Source organism: Polypterus senegalus, chromosome 11 (assembly GCF_016835505.1).
Source record: "Polypterus senegalus isolate Bchr_013 chromosome 11, ASM1683550v1, whole genome shotgun sequence".
Taxonomy (NCBI): Eukaryota; Metazoa; Chordata; class Cladistia; order Polypteriformes; family Polypteridae; genus Polypterus; species Polypterus senegalus.
This window is the reverse complement of record NC_053164.1, coordinates 38909100-38923032: the sequence shown is the minus strand read 5'-3', so window position 1 is coordinate 38923032 and position 13933 is coordinate 38909100. Positions and strand designations below refer to the sequence as shown.

The following is a 13933-nucleotide window of genomic DNA, read 5'->3' as shown; positions in this document are numbered from 1 at the left end:
ACTTAACAAAATTCAAATTTTGGTTGAAAATAATGCTCAATGCAGAAATGAACTCTACTGTCTATATGAGTCTTAAACCCTGTTTACTGATGTTACGACTCACACACTTGCTTACCTCAAAGCTCCATAAAGCACTCTCTTCACCTCCTGTCTTTCCACACACAGATTCTTCCTATCCTGGTCTCTTTCTGTCACCATTGAACATTTGCCCCAGCTTATTACCTAACTTTAAGCCTGATGGGCTCTTCAATTGAGGGTGCAGTAGGTGAACTGCCCTCCTGCCAACCTCCAATACTTGCCAGGTCTCCTTGTTGTCTTATTCTAAGGGAATAATTCCTTCTATCACACATCTCTCTCTGTTGATCACCCCTTTGTGTCTACGCCCATCTGGGACACCTCTTACTCTAACACACCAGCCTTTGATGGTTCCCTTCCAACCAATCCCTTCACAACATGTGCTTCCCCAGACAATGGATCATGTCCCGCTCTCTTTTTAAGCTCTGCTGGATCCTGGCCTTGGTCCATGCCACCTTCTCCTGCCAGGCAATACATTCCCCGTTAGCCAAACCATCACTAAATCAAAAGCAAAACATCCATCATCCAACCTGCTATATCCTAACTACAGGGTCACAGGGGTCTGCTGGAGCCAATCCCAGCCAACACAGGGTGCAAGGCAGGAAACAAACCCCGGGCAGAGCGCCAGTCCACAGAAGCAAAAGCAAAACAATTAAGACTAATTAAGCTGCTGCAAACCTTAAAGTAATACTGCAAAAAACTGTCAATCCTTGCTATAAACAGTAATTTCATTTAGCAGTAATTAACCTCAGATTTTCATTTGTTTGAGTAGAACACCAAATGAAACAGTTTCCAACTTAACTTTTTAAAGCTTTCTGTTGTGGGCCTGATTTGCCTACCTATTCAGTGTATTCCGTGTAGTCAAATCATGTTCTTAAACAAAATGAATTTTTGCATCACAGGTGCTGTTGGAGTTTCTTTTAGTTAGAATTCCACTATTCTCTGTTTTCCTATGCATTTCTTTATATACATGACATTTTTCTCCCTCTGTCCAAAAAAATGTGATGCTAGGTTGACCTGATAATGAAACTTGTATTTGTGTGAGTTAACTTATTTTAAAATTTTTGCTGCTGCTTTTTATCTGTTCTTGCTAGGATAGTCTCCAACTCCGGAATGTGACACTGAATTGAATAAAATCGAAGCAGACAGTCGCTGGATATAATTATACTGCAAAAAATCAAGAGGCCGTCACTGGCTATTTTAAGAAATGGCAATACAAAAAGGGAAAGTAGGGTATCCTAGCTCATATGTGTCTCATTTAAATTAAATGATCAAATCTCTGTTAAAGGGCTCAAATCACAATCAGCTACTGAAGTAATTAAATGGTTCTAATACAGTTGATCATTATTTCTAGATTGGATTAATTTCAATATTCATATGCCTTCTTAAAGAAATGCCTATTTTCTAAATGCCTTCAGTTGTTTAGATAGTGTAATAAGTGGAGACCAGAGACGTGGAAAGGTTTGGGGCAGCCACCCGTTTATTACGGTTTCCCGGCTGCAAAAGTCTTTGAGGCATTGTAACAGTTGTTTACACAACAGAGTCCAAAACAGAACTGCCTGCCTAAGCAAAGGCAGTGAGCTTTATAGCACAGAGGGCGGAAATGATGTCGTCCTCTGGGCGGAACTGGAAGTGACATCATCCTTGGGGCGGAACCGAAGTGACCTCATTCTTGGGGCGGAACCGGAAGTGATGTGTCCTTCCTGGAAATGGCGGCTCCTGGTGGGATTTCCCGGGTAAGACCTGCAGAGAACTCAGAAAGAGCGTCAGTGCACCCGCCCCTGGGCAGATGTATAAACAGTATTTCCTAAGCCCTTCAGCTGCTTCCCATGCACACGTGTGTGACAAGACTCCCCTCAGCCCAGACCCGTCGGGTCGGGCGACCTGCACCGAGAGGTCGTGGGCCCGGGAGAGGGCATCGGCGTTGGCATGAAGAGACCCCTGTCGATGAACGAGCGTATACTTGTACTGCTGCAGGTCAAGAAACCACCTCGTGACCCGTGGATTCGACTCCCTGTGAAGGGCCATCCACTTCAGAGGTGCATGATCCGTCACCAGAGTGAACACGCGACCCAAGAGGTAGTACCGCAGCTGAGTTACCGCCCATTTGATCGCCAGAGCCTCTTTCTCCACCGCCGTGTACCTGGTCTCCCTGTCCAACAGTTTCCGGCTCAGGTACATAACGGGGTGTTCAACACCGTCGACGCTTTGGCTCAACACGGCACCCAAGCCTGTGTCCGGCGTCCGCCTGGAGGATAAAAGGGAGAGAAGTTAGGGGAGATCAAGATAGGTGCTGAAGTCAGAGCCCTTTTTAAGTCACTGAATGCAGCCCCCGCTTTATCAGACCATACCACCGTATTAGGAGCTCTTTTCTTTGTCAAATCGGTCAAGGGCGCCGCTCTCTCGGAGAAGCGAGGCACAAACCGGCGGTAGTACCCGGCCAAACCGAGAAAGGATTGGACTTGCCGCTTGGTTTGGGACGGGCCAGGCCATTATGGCTTGCAACTTGGAACACTGTGGCCTCACAGTACCCCGGCCCACTAGGTAGCCCAAATATTTGGCTTCCCTCAATCCAAAGAAACATTTCTTGGGGTTGATTCGAGCCCGGCCTCTCCCAGTGTCCGTAATACTGCTGTGACCTGCTGTATGTGTTCCTTCCAGGTGCTGGAATAGATGACGCGTCATCCAGATAGGCAGCACAGAACGAGTTATGGGGCCGGAGCACTTTGTCCACCAGACGCTGAAAAGTCGCAGGCGCCCCGTGTAACCCGAATGGAAGGACACGATACTGCCAGTGTCCGCTAGGAGTGCTAAACGCGGTTTTTTCCTTCGCGAACTCCGTTAAAGGAACCTGCCAGTACCCCTTTGTCATGTCAAGTGTAGTCAAGAATTTGGCTGGTCCCAGTCTCGAGGAGGTCATCCACGCGAGGCATGGGATAAGCATGAATCTGGAAACTTGGTTAAGCCGACGGAAGTCATTGCAAAACCTCCAACTGCCGTCAGGCTTAGCAATCAAGACGATGGGACTGGACCAGGGACTACTACTTTCCTCGATTACTCCTAGTGCCAGCATTCGCTTGATTTCCAGTTCCACTTCTACTTTCTTTGCCTCCGGGAGTCTGTAGGGTCGCTCACGGACGATCACCCCCGGGTCAGTCAATATGTCATGCGCAATCAGAGAGGTCCGACCGGGTTTTTCACTTACCACCTCTGGGACAGAGCGGATAGCTGCTTCGAGCTCTTGTTTCTGTCTGGGGGATAGCTGCTCGCCGAAATTAAGGGAACTTACTTCAGCGAAGAGAGAGCAGGGCTGTCCGGAGGAGGGATCGGGACCCCTCTCCTTCCACGGTTTCAGCAGGTTTACATGATATATTCGCTCAGCTGGTCGGCGATTGGGCTGTTTCACCAAATAGTCAACCAATCCCTTCCTTTCCTTAATTTCGAGGGGCCTAGCCAATGGCGAGCAGTTTAGAGTGAGAAGTTGGTACCAATACCATGACGCGATCCCCGGTTGGAACTCCCGGAGAGTCGTACCACGGTCATAAAGGCGGCCTGTGCTGATTGCGCCTCCTCTATATGACTTTTAGAATCGGTCTTATTGCATCAAATCTACGCGCAATTGGGCGATATATTCCAAAATATTAGTGGAGGGCTGTGCCTCCCTTCCCAGCCCTCTTTAAAATATCCAATAAACCCCGGGTTGTCTTCCGTACAGTAATTCAAATGGAGAGAACCCGTAGAGGCTTGAGGAACTTCCCGATATGCAAAGAGGACAAGGGGGAGGAGTTGGTCCCAATCCCTCCCATCCTTGCTGACTACCTTACGTAGCATTTGCTTGAGAGTTTGATTAAATCTCTCCACTAGGCCATCGGTTTGAGGATGATACACGAGGTCTTTAAATGCTTTATTTTCAGTAACTTGGCAGTCTCCTTGAACGTTTCCGAGGTAAAAGGCGTTCCTTGGTCCGTCAGGACTTCTCTAGGAATGCCTACTGAAAAGACTCCTACTAGTTCCGTGCAATATTTTTGTGGTAGCCGAGCAACGGAACGGCTTCAGGGAATCGGGTAGCATAATCCACGAGGACGAGTATATATTTATATCCTCGGCTGAGGGTTCTAGGGTCCTACTATGTCAACCCCAATCCTATCAAAGGGAACGCAATAAGGGGAAGGGGAACCAGAGGAGCACGGTCCTCCTAGGAATTTGCCGCAGTTGACATTCCGGACAGGAAATGCAAAAGCGCTAACCTCCTCATTAATCCCCGCCAGAAAAACGGAGCTTAATTCGCTCTAATGTTTTATCGGAGCCGAGATGGCCTCCAAGAAGGTGGGAGTGTGCTAACTCGCAAACCTGCCGCCGTAGGTCCGCGGGATTAGCAACAACTTCCGGACCTTCCCTCATGTTCAGCGACCCGATACAACAAATCATTATCAACGACAAAGTGAGGTCCCTGTGGCATGGGCAAATGCGTGCGTTGGCCGTTAACGAGAACCACTGCATTCTTTATGTGTTTCAGAGAGTCGTCATTCCACTGTTCTCTCTTGAAAGAAGCCGGCGTCGCTCTAAACTGAAAGTGCAACTCAGAGAGCGGGTCGGTCTGACCTCAAGGGGCGGAGATTCCTCCTCGCTGCGGGCGCTAGTGGATGACGTAGTAGCCCGGACGGTCCGGGAGTGTCTTCGTCACTCTCTTGGCCTACCGCCCCACTCCCTGTCGGCTGATTACACGGTGTGGAAGCAACTTGAGATGAATCGTTGTCATCTATAACGAGGCCATAAGTTTTTCGGGAATGCTTTCTAAACTACGCGTTACTATCAGACCAGTCTCGCCCGAGGATTACGGGAAACGGAGGATCCGGATGCACCGCCACGGTAAGCTGTCGAAGGGTTCCTCCGAGACATACGTAACACCGGGCGGTATTGTATGCGGATATCTCCGTGTATACATTTTAGACTGGTCTTCTTTTAATCCACTGTTGCGGTAGAATAAAACGGCGAGCAACGACAGACACGCTACTGCCGGAATCGAACAGCGCTGTTATCTTATGTCCATTAATAAGAAGCTCCCCGTATGTTTATCCGCCAGGGATTGCTAAGGGCACACAAACAACCCCGCCATTGTCCCCTACGGTCCGCCTTGTTCCCCGACAGGTCGCAAGCCAGACGGCCCGGCGACTTTGGAACAAGCTCTGGAATGCGTGGAAGGGACTGCTTTAGTGGGACATAGCTCCCGGTAGTCCACAGAGCGGCTGTTCTGCCCTCCCAGGTTTCACAGCCGGCCTCTGGGTTTGCAAGAGCTGCAGCAGCTCGTCCATAGAATGGAATTCGCCCCAGGCCGGCTGGGCAAATTCCTGGGGGAGTCTTTTAGCAGCAAAAACAGGCCACTTGCTGCACTATTTGTAAGGGGTTAACTCGAATGGCGTAGCCACTCACCCACCTGTTGCCAGAGAGCCATAGCCTGCTCTGACAGCCCTTTGCTTGGGTTAAACTCCCAGTTTATGATTTCCTTCACCTGCCGGCCTGGGGACAACCCATCGTTAACTGGGACCTTGGTCCCGATGGGCAGCTCGGCTTTCCTGCCAAGGAGAGCATACTGAGCCACTCGTGTGTGTTCCCCAGAAGCCAGCCCACGCCTGTGGGTCCCCTCTACGTTCTCCACGAGATGGGTGGTCCCCACCGAGTTATGCTCATGGAGCAGAGCCTGCACCGCGTCCTTCCTGACCCTCTGGCGCACTCCCCGCCCCGAAACTCGCCCCGGTACTCACCCACCTGGTTCCGTGATAGTTCGTGTCCCGGTTCATCGGGACACCATCCTGCCGACTACGCCACTGTAATAAGTGGAGACCAGAGACGTGGAAAGGTTTGGGGCAGCCACCCGTTTATTACGGTTTCCCGGCTGCAAAAGTCTTTGAGGCATTGTAACAGTTGTTTACACAACAGAGTCCAAAACAGAACTGCCTGCCTAAGCAAAGGCAGTGAGCTTTATAGCACAGAGGGCGGAAATGATGTCGTCCTCTGGGCCGGAACTGGAAGTGACATCATCCTTGGGGCCGGAACCGGAAGTGACCTCATTCTTGGGGCCGGAACCGAAGTGATGTGTCCTTCCTGGAAATGGCGGCTCCTGGTGGGATTTCCCGGGTAAGACCTGCAGAGAACTCAGAAAGAGCGTCAGTGCACCCCCCCTGGGCAGATGTATAAACAGTATTTCCTAAGCCCTTCAGCTGCTTCCCATGCACACGTGTGTGACAATAGATAGATAGATAGACAGATACTTTATTAATCCCAAGGGGAAATTCACATAATCCAGCAGCAGTATACTGATACAAAGAAACAATATTAAATTAAATAGTAATAAAAATGAAAAAATAAATAAATAAATAAAAAAGCAGACAATAACATTGGGTAATGTTAGCATTTACTCCCCCGGGTGGAATTGAAGAGTCGCATAGTGTGGGGGAGGAACGATCTCCTCAGTCTGTCACTGAAGCTACTCCTCTGTCTGGAGATGACACTGTTCAGTGGATGCAGTGGATTCTTCATGATTGACAGGAGTTTGCTTAGTGCCCGTCGCTCTGCCACAGATGTTAAACTGTCCAACTTTACTCCTACAATAGTGCCTGCCTTCTTAACAAGTTTGTCCAGGCGTGAGGCGTCTTTCATCTTTATGCGGCCACCCCAGCACACCACCGTGTAGAAGAGGGCACTCGCCACAACCGTCTGGTAGAATATCTGCAGCATCTTATTGTAGATGTTGAAGGATGCCAACCTTCTCAGAAAGTATAGTCTGCTCTGACCTTTCTTACATAGAGCATCAGTATTGGCAGTCCAGTCCAATTTGTCATCCAGCTGCACTCCCAGATATTTATAGGTCTGCACCTCATTTATCATATATTTTGCTTATGTTTTGCCTATCAGGCTGCTGTTTTGCATATCCACGTGCTGTACTGTATATACTCCAGACCACTGTGCTCTTTCAATCAGACAAAAGAGCTAACATCTAAAGTTTTAAATGCCTACCTTGAAGACACTGCATAAAAGAAAAATTATTTTTTGCACAATTCATAAAATAAAAATAATTAATCTTTAAATCAATTTTGCTTCCATAAGAATACATCCATCCATCCATCCATTTTCCAACCCGCTGAATCCGAATACAGGGTCACGGGGGTCTGCTGGAGCCAATCCCAGCCAACACAGGGCACAAGGCAGGAACCAATCCTGGGCAGGGTGCCAACCCACCACAGGACACACACAAACACACCCACACACCAAGCACACACTAGGGCCAATTTAGAATCGCCAATCCACCTAACCTGCATGTCTTTGGATTGTGGGAGGAAACCGAGCCCGGAGGAAACCCACGCAGACACGGGAGAACATGCAAACTCCACGCAGGGAGGACCCGGGAAGCGAACCCGGGTCTCCTAACTGCGAGGCAGCAGCGCTACCACTGCGCCACCGTGCCGTCCCCTAAGAATACATTATGCTGTAAATAATGTAAAATATCAGTTTAACCCCAGTGTACACATTTTCAATCTAAGCAGAGAGATAAGATTATATATAATAGTCATTTTTTATAATAGTTATATATAATAATATATCTCTATTATAAAAAATCTTGGAAGGAGACAAGATGTGATTTTCTTGCAGAGACACTTTCATGTCCCGTGAAATGAGTCTTTGTGCCAAAAGATTTAACCATGCCTGGGGCCGGAAATAAAAGACAGAGTAGATGACAAAGTAGAATGTCGTGAAGAATTCAAAAACATTGGCAAGGTACACATGCAAAGCAGGCTAGAACTAATGGAAGTACAAAAATTTAAAAGTCTCAAAAAAATGATAGTAAAGATCGCATTAGCACAAACAAATTATTAATCAGTGAAATAACACAACAGCTTAAAAGAGATTATATACTGTATATATATATATATATATATATATATATATATATATATATATATATATATATATATATATATATATATATATATATATATACACATATACATACATACATACAGTACATAAAATATATCTTACATATAATGATGCTGGCTAATGTGATACTTTTTATTTAGGGGTATACACCCACTTCCTCAAATAATTCCCCACGTCTTAATCTCCTCAGTTTTCCTTTGTCTTGCTCATACAATGTTTGTTATTTTTTTAAGATTTATTGTTTTTCTAGTAAATCTTCACCTCTTTCTTCCATTCTGACCAGCATTGCTGTTAAAAGCCCCCATCTTTCTCAAAGAAATCTTGACTGCATTTGCATTTTGATTTATCAAAGAAGTGCAACTAAAGATCCAATGGCTTATTCTCCACTTTTTGTCTTGAATGACATTTTTGTATTCAAATATTTTACAAATGTATTCCAGTTTGGTTGAAGGACTATATGTACTCTTTCAGAAGAAAGAAGAATTGACTCTTGATATACAATCATATATTTCAAGTGTGTGTAGTTAGGCATCTAAAATGCCTTGACAATGCAAAATATCAAACATCTTACTTCATGCTTGTAAAATGACAAACAAGTGTGCTGCTTTTGAAAAGCTAGAATAAAATAAACATCTCATTAAGTACATTGGAGTTGTATAAACCTGGCTCAGTGCCAAGTACGATTTATGGAAATATGTGCACAGATTAATAAAGAGTAATGCTTGCTCATCTCACCAGTGCTGGAAACGTTTCTTTCTGTGCTCTTGTTCTCAGGTGCTGGTACTGAGGAACCATGGGATTTTAGCACTGGGCGATACTGTGGAGGAAGCTTTCTACCGTGTATATCACATCCAGTCCGCTTGTGAGATCCAGGTAAGCTGTGAGACAATCACCTCAAAACAGGTTTAGTAATTTAGTGGTGTATTTTGAAAGACGCAGGAACCCTTTCAAAGAAAATTGCATCCAGTACTTCTCCTAATACTGTTTGTCATTCCAGGTCTCAAGTCTCTGCAGTGTAGGAAAAGTAGAGGATCTTATTCTTCTGGACAGGGAGAAACATCGCCCTTATCAGGCTGGCTCAGTGGGGTGGGCAGGATCTACCTTTGGACCCATGCAGAAGAGTCGTCTTGGTGAACATGAGTTTGAGGCACTTATGAGGATGTTAGATAATTTGGTGAGCTGTATTTAAATATTGGGTCTTGTTTGTCAATGTTTTTATGTATGGAATCATTTATGAATTTATTAAAATCTAAAATGTATTAAAATACTTTTGATGATTTTATTATTATTATTATTATTAGGGATATCGGACAGGATATGCCTACCGCCACCCTTTCATGCAAGAGAGAACAAAGCCACGCAGTGAAGTGGAAATTCCTGCTACAGTTACAGCATTCACCTTTGAAGATATCCCAATTCCCCGGTCAGCTCTGAAGCAGCATGCACATCGACAACAACAAGAGAAAACTCGCTGGCTAAATACACCTAACACATACATGCGTGTGAGCCAGTCAGAAGGCAGCCCCAGCACTAAAACCACAGTGAGTTATCAGTGGCAGAGAAGCAACTGCTTCAATAGTGAATTATAGGTTAACTTTTAATGCAGTGAAGGACAAAGGGCTGCGTAATTGATGTGCCTAAATAACAGAATGACTTAGTGAGGGCAAATGTGTCAATACTGAGAAAAAGAACCTGCTTGCATAATTAAAGCATATACAGGCAGAAAAAACAAGGTGAAGAGTGAGCGCGTTTTCTTGTATTGATCGCCCATTTTTTGGACATCTTTATTTATAAATTTTTACTATTTCATATCTGGAATTTGTATCATACACCATATTTCCAGCTCATTCTCCAATTCTAGAATGGAGAAGCTGCCCAGCGTTACTGAACGTCACACTGTATTTTGTCTGCATTGCAGAGAGGGGTAACGGAGCCCTTTGCTGCCATCTACTGGCAGGCACCGCACTACAGATTTTTTTTTTCTTTATTCTTCATGCGCCTCATATAGTTTTATAACAACTCGCATCAAAGCTGATCAGTTTCAGAAAACTGGATGATTTATACAAACATGTGCGCAATCGATCAATCAATCAGTAAAATAAAATAAGCAGAAAAAGTAATTTTCCTAAAGATAAACATTTAAACAGAATGTAAGGCATAATAACCTAAAACAGTTTTGCTGCTATATATATTTACAGCCCATAAAGCTGACAAATGAACTTATGTTACTTATATTTACTTGACAGACACTTTAATGTTAAACATATTTCTAAATATAGGTCTTATGTGGTTTGGACTGCTAGCTGGGAAATTGGATAAAAGTAAAGTGCCTGAGAGAGAACCATGATCCGTTACCACATTATTTTGTTGCACTAGAATGTATTTTTTGTGATTTGCATAGCGTATTGCAATGATGTGTTCCGTGAAAGACACAAGATATTACAAATATTAATTGACTGACAAAACAGAAATGTATTAGTTCGTTGGCTTGCATATAGAATACACAAGCATATACTTGCCAGATAGTTGATTTTAGCTGTCATAAAAACACAAGTTAACAATGCCATTTTGTGAATAGGCTAAAATATTCCCAATTTTTTCCCTTTTTTATCTGACCTGAAACCAGCTGATACACTAGTTTAAAGTAATAAGATTAAAAATAGTTTCAGGTCTTTAGTATTTAATTTTAATGGAGCTGCCTGGTAGGCAGCCTGTGTGGTGTAGTGGTTGAGGCTTTGGATCTCAAATCCTGAGGTTATGTGTTGGAATCCTGCTACTGACGCTGTGTGATCATAAGCAAGTGCTGTAATTGGAAAACCAAAAAGAAATGTAACCAACTATATCATAAATGTTATAAGTCACCTTGGATAAAGGGATCGGCCAAATAAGTAAATGTAATATAAATACCTGGTAACCGAAGCTATTGATTATTTTTAACTATGCTTATTTCTCGGTATAGTGGCTGAAAGCAGAAGAGGTTAAGATGACTAGTGGATCTGCCATTAAGATTGAAAACCCAAACCAGTTTGTACCCCTCTTCACAGATCCTCGAGAGGTGTTGGAGACAAGAAACAAGGTACAATGAGACTTCTACCTGTCTGCTTTGCAGTCATTGTTAGCCAATCCTATTTGAACTGTTTTATTCAAACTCTCTCTCTTTCTACCTGCTTTCCTATTCTGCTTAATTATTGTGCACAGATTTAAATTTAACTCTATCCTGAAAGTCAGATTTCCTCCTTCTCTTTACTTACAGATCCGAGAACAGAATCGTCAGGATGTAAAGTCAGCAGGACCACAGTCACAGCTTCTGGCCAGTGTCATTACAGAAAAGAGTCGGAGTCCGGTGAGATTAGGATCTGTTTTAGATTTGTCTGTTTTGATCCTACACCTCCCTGAAATCTTTAGCACCTCCAGTCTTTTATAATTTTTTAAGAAATAATAATCATACAGTGCATATTCCTAGGAAGAATCTTTTATTTGACTTTTTTTCATTTTACATGTTTAATAATCCAGTCGTTTAAAAATGGATACATATTGTAGTGATATGCATAAAGCTGTGATCATACAAAATGCATAGCACAAACCAAACTTTAAAATATTTAATCTAGTTAATGGTATGTATATATGGAAGTAGCCAGAGTTAAGCCAGCTGAATATGGTTTATTTTACTTTCCCCTACACTGCTTAAAATTAGAAAAAATTATAAAATTATCTGATGATGTTAATACAGTAAGTCATACATGTCTACGTAGCTTGTCAAATTGTCATTTACAACATTACCCAAAAGTCCTATCTTATGGTCCTTTGAAAGCATCATCTTTAAACAGGCTTCATTACTTTCCATATGCTTATCAGCAGTAAATTGCATAATATAATCAAAGAGGTTCTGCTGTATATGTGTGCTTTTACAGTAATAAGTAAAAATTAGTGACCTTAATTACTATAAAAGAAGGGTATGGAGAAAAGGTGTGTACAATTTTTGGCCAGTAGTGTCTAACTTAGTTGATCGGCACCCAAATTGTCTCTCAGTTAAAATATTTATCATTAAAAGAAAGTAATTATGTAAATTGTTCTTATTATCAGTAAGCAACACTGATCATTTTACCTGTATTACAGGACTCTCTCCAATGGAGGGCCTAGAATGCTCGGACACTCGTGCGAGATGCTAAGCAGCACAGTGCTAATTAAGAAAAATAAAAATCCCATACATAAGATTCACTATGTTTCAATTTTTTTCTTTTATATATTAATATTATGATCTAAAAACTAATTCAAAATGAATATTTTATTAATGTTTTTTTAAGTGAAAATAAAGAAAGTACTGCATTGCTCCAAATACAGTGAAACAAGACAAAACACCCAGGCACCTGTGAGACGTTTGTACATGATCCCCAATTTGCATTTATTAGATTGAAAGGGTTTTGACCATGTCACCCATACAGTGTTATTGTGAATGACTGTTTAAATAAAGAGTTTTCAGTTTTGAATTTAGAGCTCCATTGTGGCTTCAATTAAAGTAGTGCTCAGTAGGTGAGCATTGGTTGTTAGTGTATGGGCATATACAGTAAGTAGTATGCCCTGCAGTGGAATGGAGACCTGATTTGGGCTCAGTACTGCTGGGATATGTTTTTGTCTGATGCAGCCTTATGTATAATTTTTACAGCAGTATTATTTAAGTACATAAAAACAAGAGGGAAACTTGGTCATAATATGAGACAGATTAGGCACAACTTTGGAAACCACCTGATTAACACCATTAGAACACACAAAACAGTCTTTTAGGGACACAGGCAAAACTGATGAGAATAATGGAGGATTCAGGAGAGGGTGAGGTAGCACTGAGTAAGGTTTTGAATAAGAGGACTGCTGAACACACTGACAGGTGGACATCAGTAACAAACTGCAGATGACTTTGTGGTATTTTGTTTTAGTTAGTTAGTTTAATTTCAAGTTAGTGTTCAGTAGTAAAAGTACTAGGAGTTGCTTCTCTATAGGTTTGACAGAGGTTGGAGTTGCTATCTTCCATAGCTGCTGGTTGTTATTGTTCAGCTTAATATGTATATTGCTCTTACTGTCCATATACTTTATGAAGATCCCTTTGAGCTGTTAATTGTCATCTGCCAATTACTTGTTCTGCTGCATTATTGAATGTCTGGTGACCTGCTCTCCACCTCCTGTAGTGTGATGCCAGCCTTAGGAGAGTTGCACTTCTTGCTGAATTCTCTCTCTGACTAACTTTAAAAGACATAACACATTAAATCAGTTGACTTATTTTGATTGCCAACTCTAAATGGCTCAGCATGAGTGAGTATAGATATGTTTTGCATTGTGCCCTATGCCAAGCAGCTGACCCGCTCAGACCAGTTTCTCACTTTGTGCCAGATGTTGCCATTGTAATGAAAAATGCAGAACCCTATGAAAATCAGAGTTTCTCTGAGGTTCCTCTTTTTTTATATCACATTTTCATAGAGTGTTGTTTCTCAATTGGATACAAGCTGGGATCTACTGTAATATTAATGTATTCACATTATATCTGTGTATGGTTTGGCTAGTTGATGCAGACAATGTATATTTGTGCAAAACATTTTAGGAATGTATTAAAACATGCAGTTACATTTTAAATTTACTTTCTAATGTGAGTAGATTTTACAATGTTCTGGCTCTGGATAACAAGTGTCTTACATGTAGTAAAAAGTGGAGCAAAATGACATCTTTTATTGGCCACCTAAAAAGATTCCAATATGTCATTTTGCTTGACTTTTCACTAGATTCATAATGGCTAACACAGTACAACACCCTAATACTACATGTGGCTTACATGTAAGACAATGCTGAAACTTGTATGTTTCTGTATGTATTTCCATGTACTGTACTACATACAGAACACATGCAAATGTAATAACAAACTAAACGTAGTAAAAAT

General features: G+C 42.6%; 1 protein-coding gene across 2 annotated transcripts in view; it reads left to right on the top strand.

Annotated features, from left to right (window-relative positions):
- add2 (adducin 2 (beta)) overlaps window positions 1–13933 on the top strand; it is a 66816-nt gene that overhangs the window by 38964 nt on the left and 13919 nt on the right. For both annotated transcript variants that reach the window (XM_039768429.1, XM_039768430.1), the window contains exons 9-13: window positions 8785–8883; window positions 9008–9184; window positions 9312–9551; window positions 10970–11086; window positions 11264–11353. In XM_039768429.1, the coding sequence (XP_039624363.1) occupies window positions 8785–8883; window positions 9008–9184; window positions 9312–9551; window positions 10970–11086; window positions 11264–11353 (723 nt within the window). The remainder of the gene's footprint in view (window positions 1–8784; window positions 8884–9007; window positions 9185–9311; window positions 9552–10969; window positions 11087–11263; window positions 11354–13933) is intronic.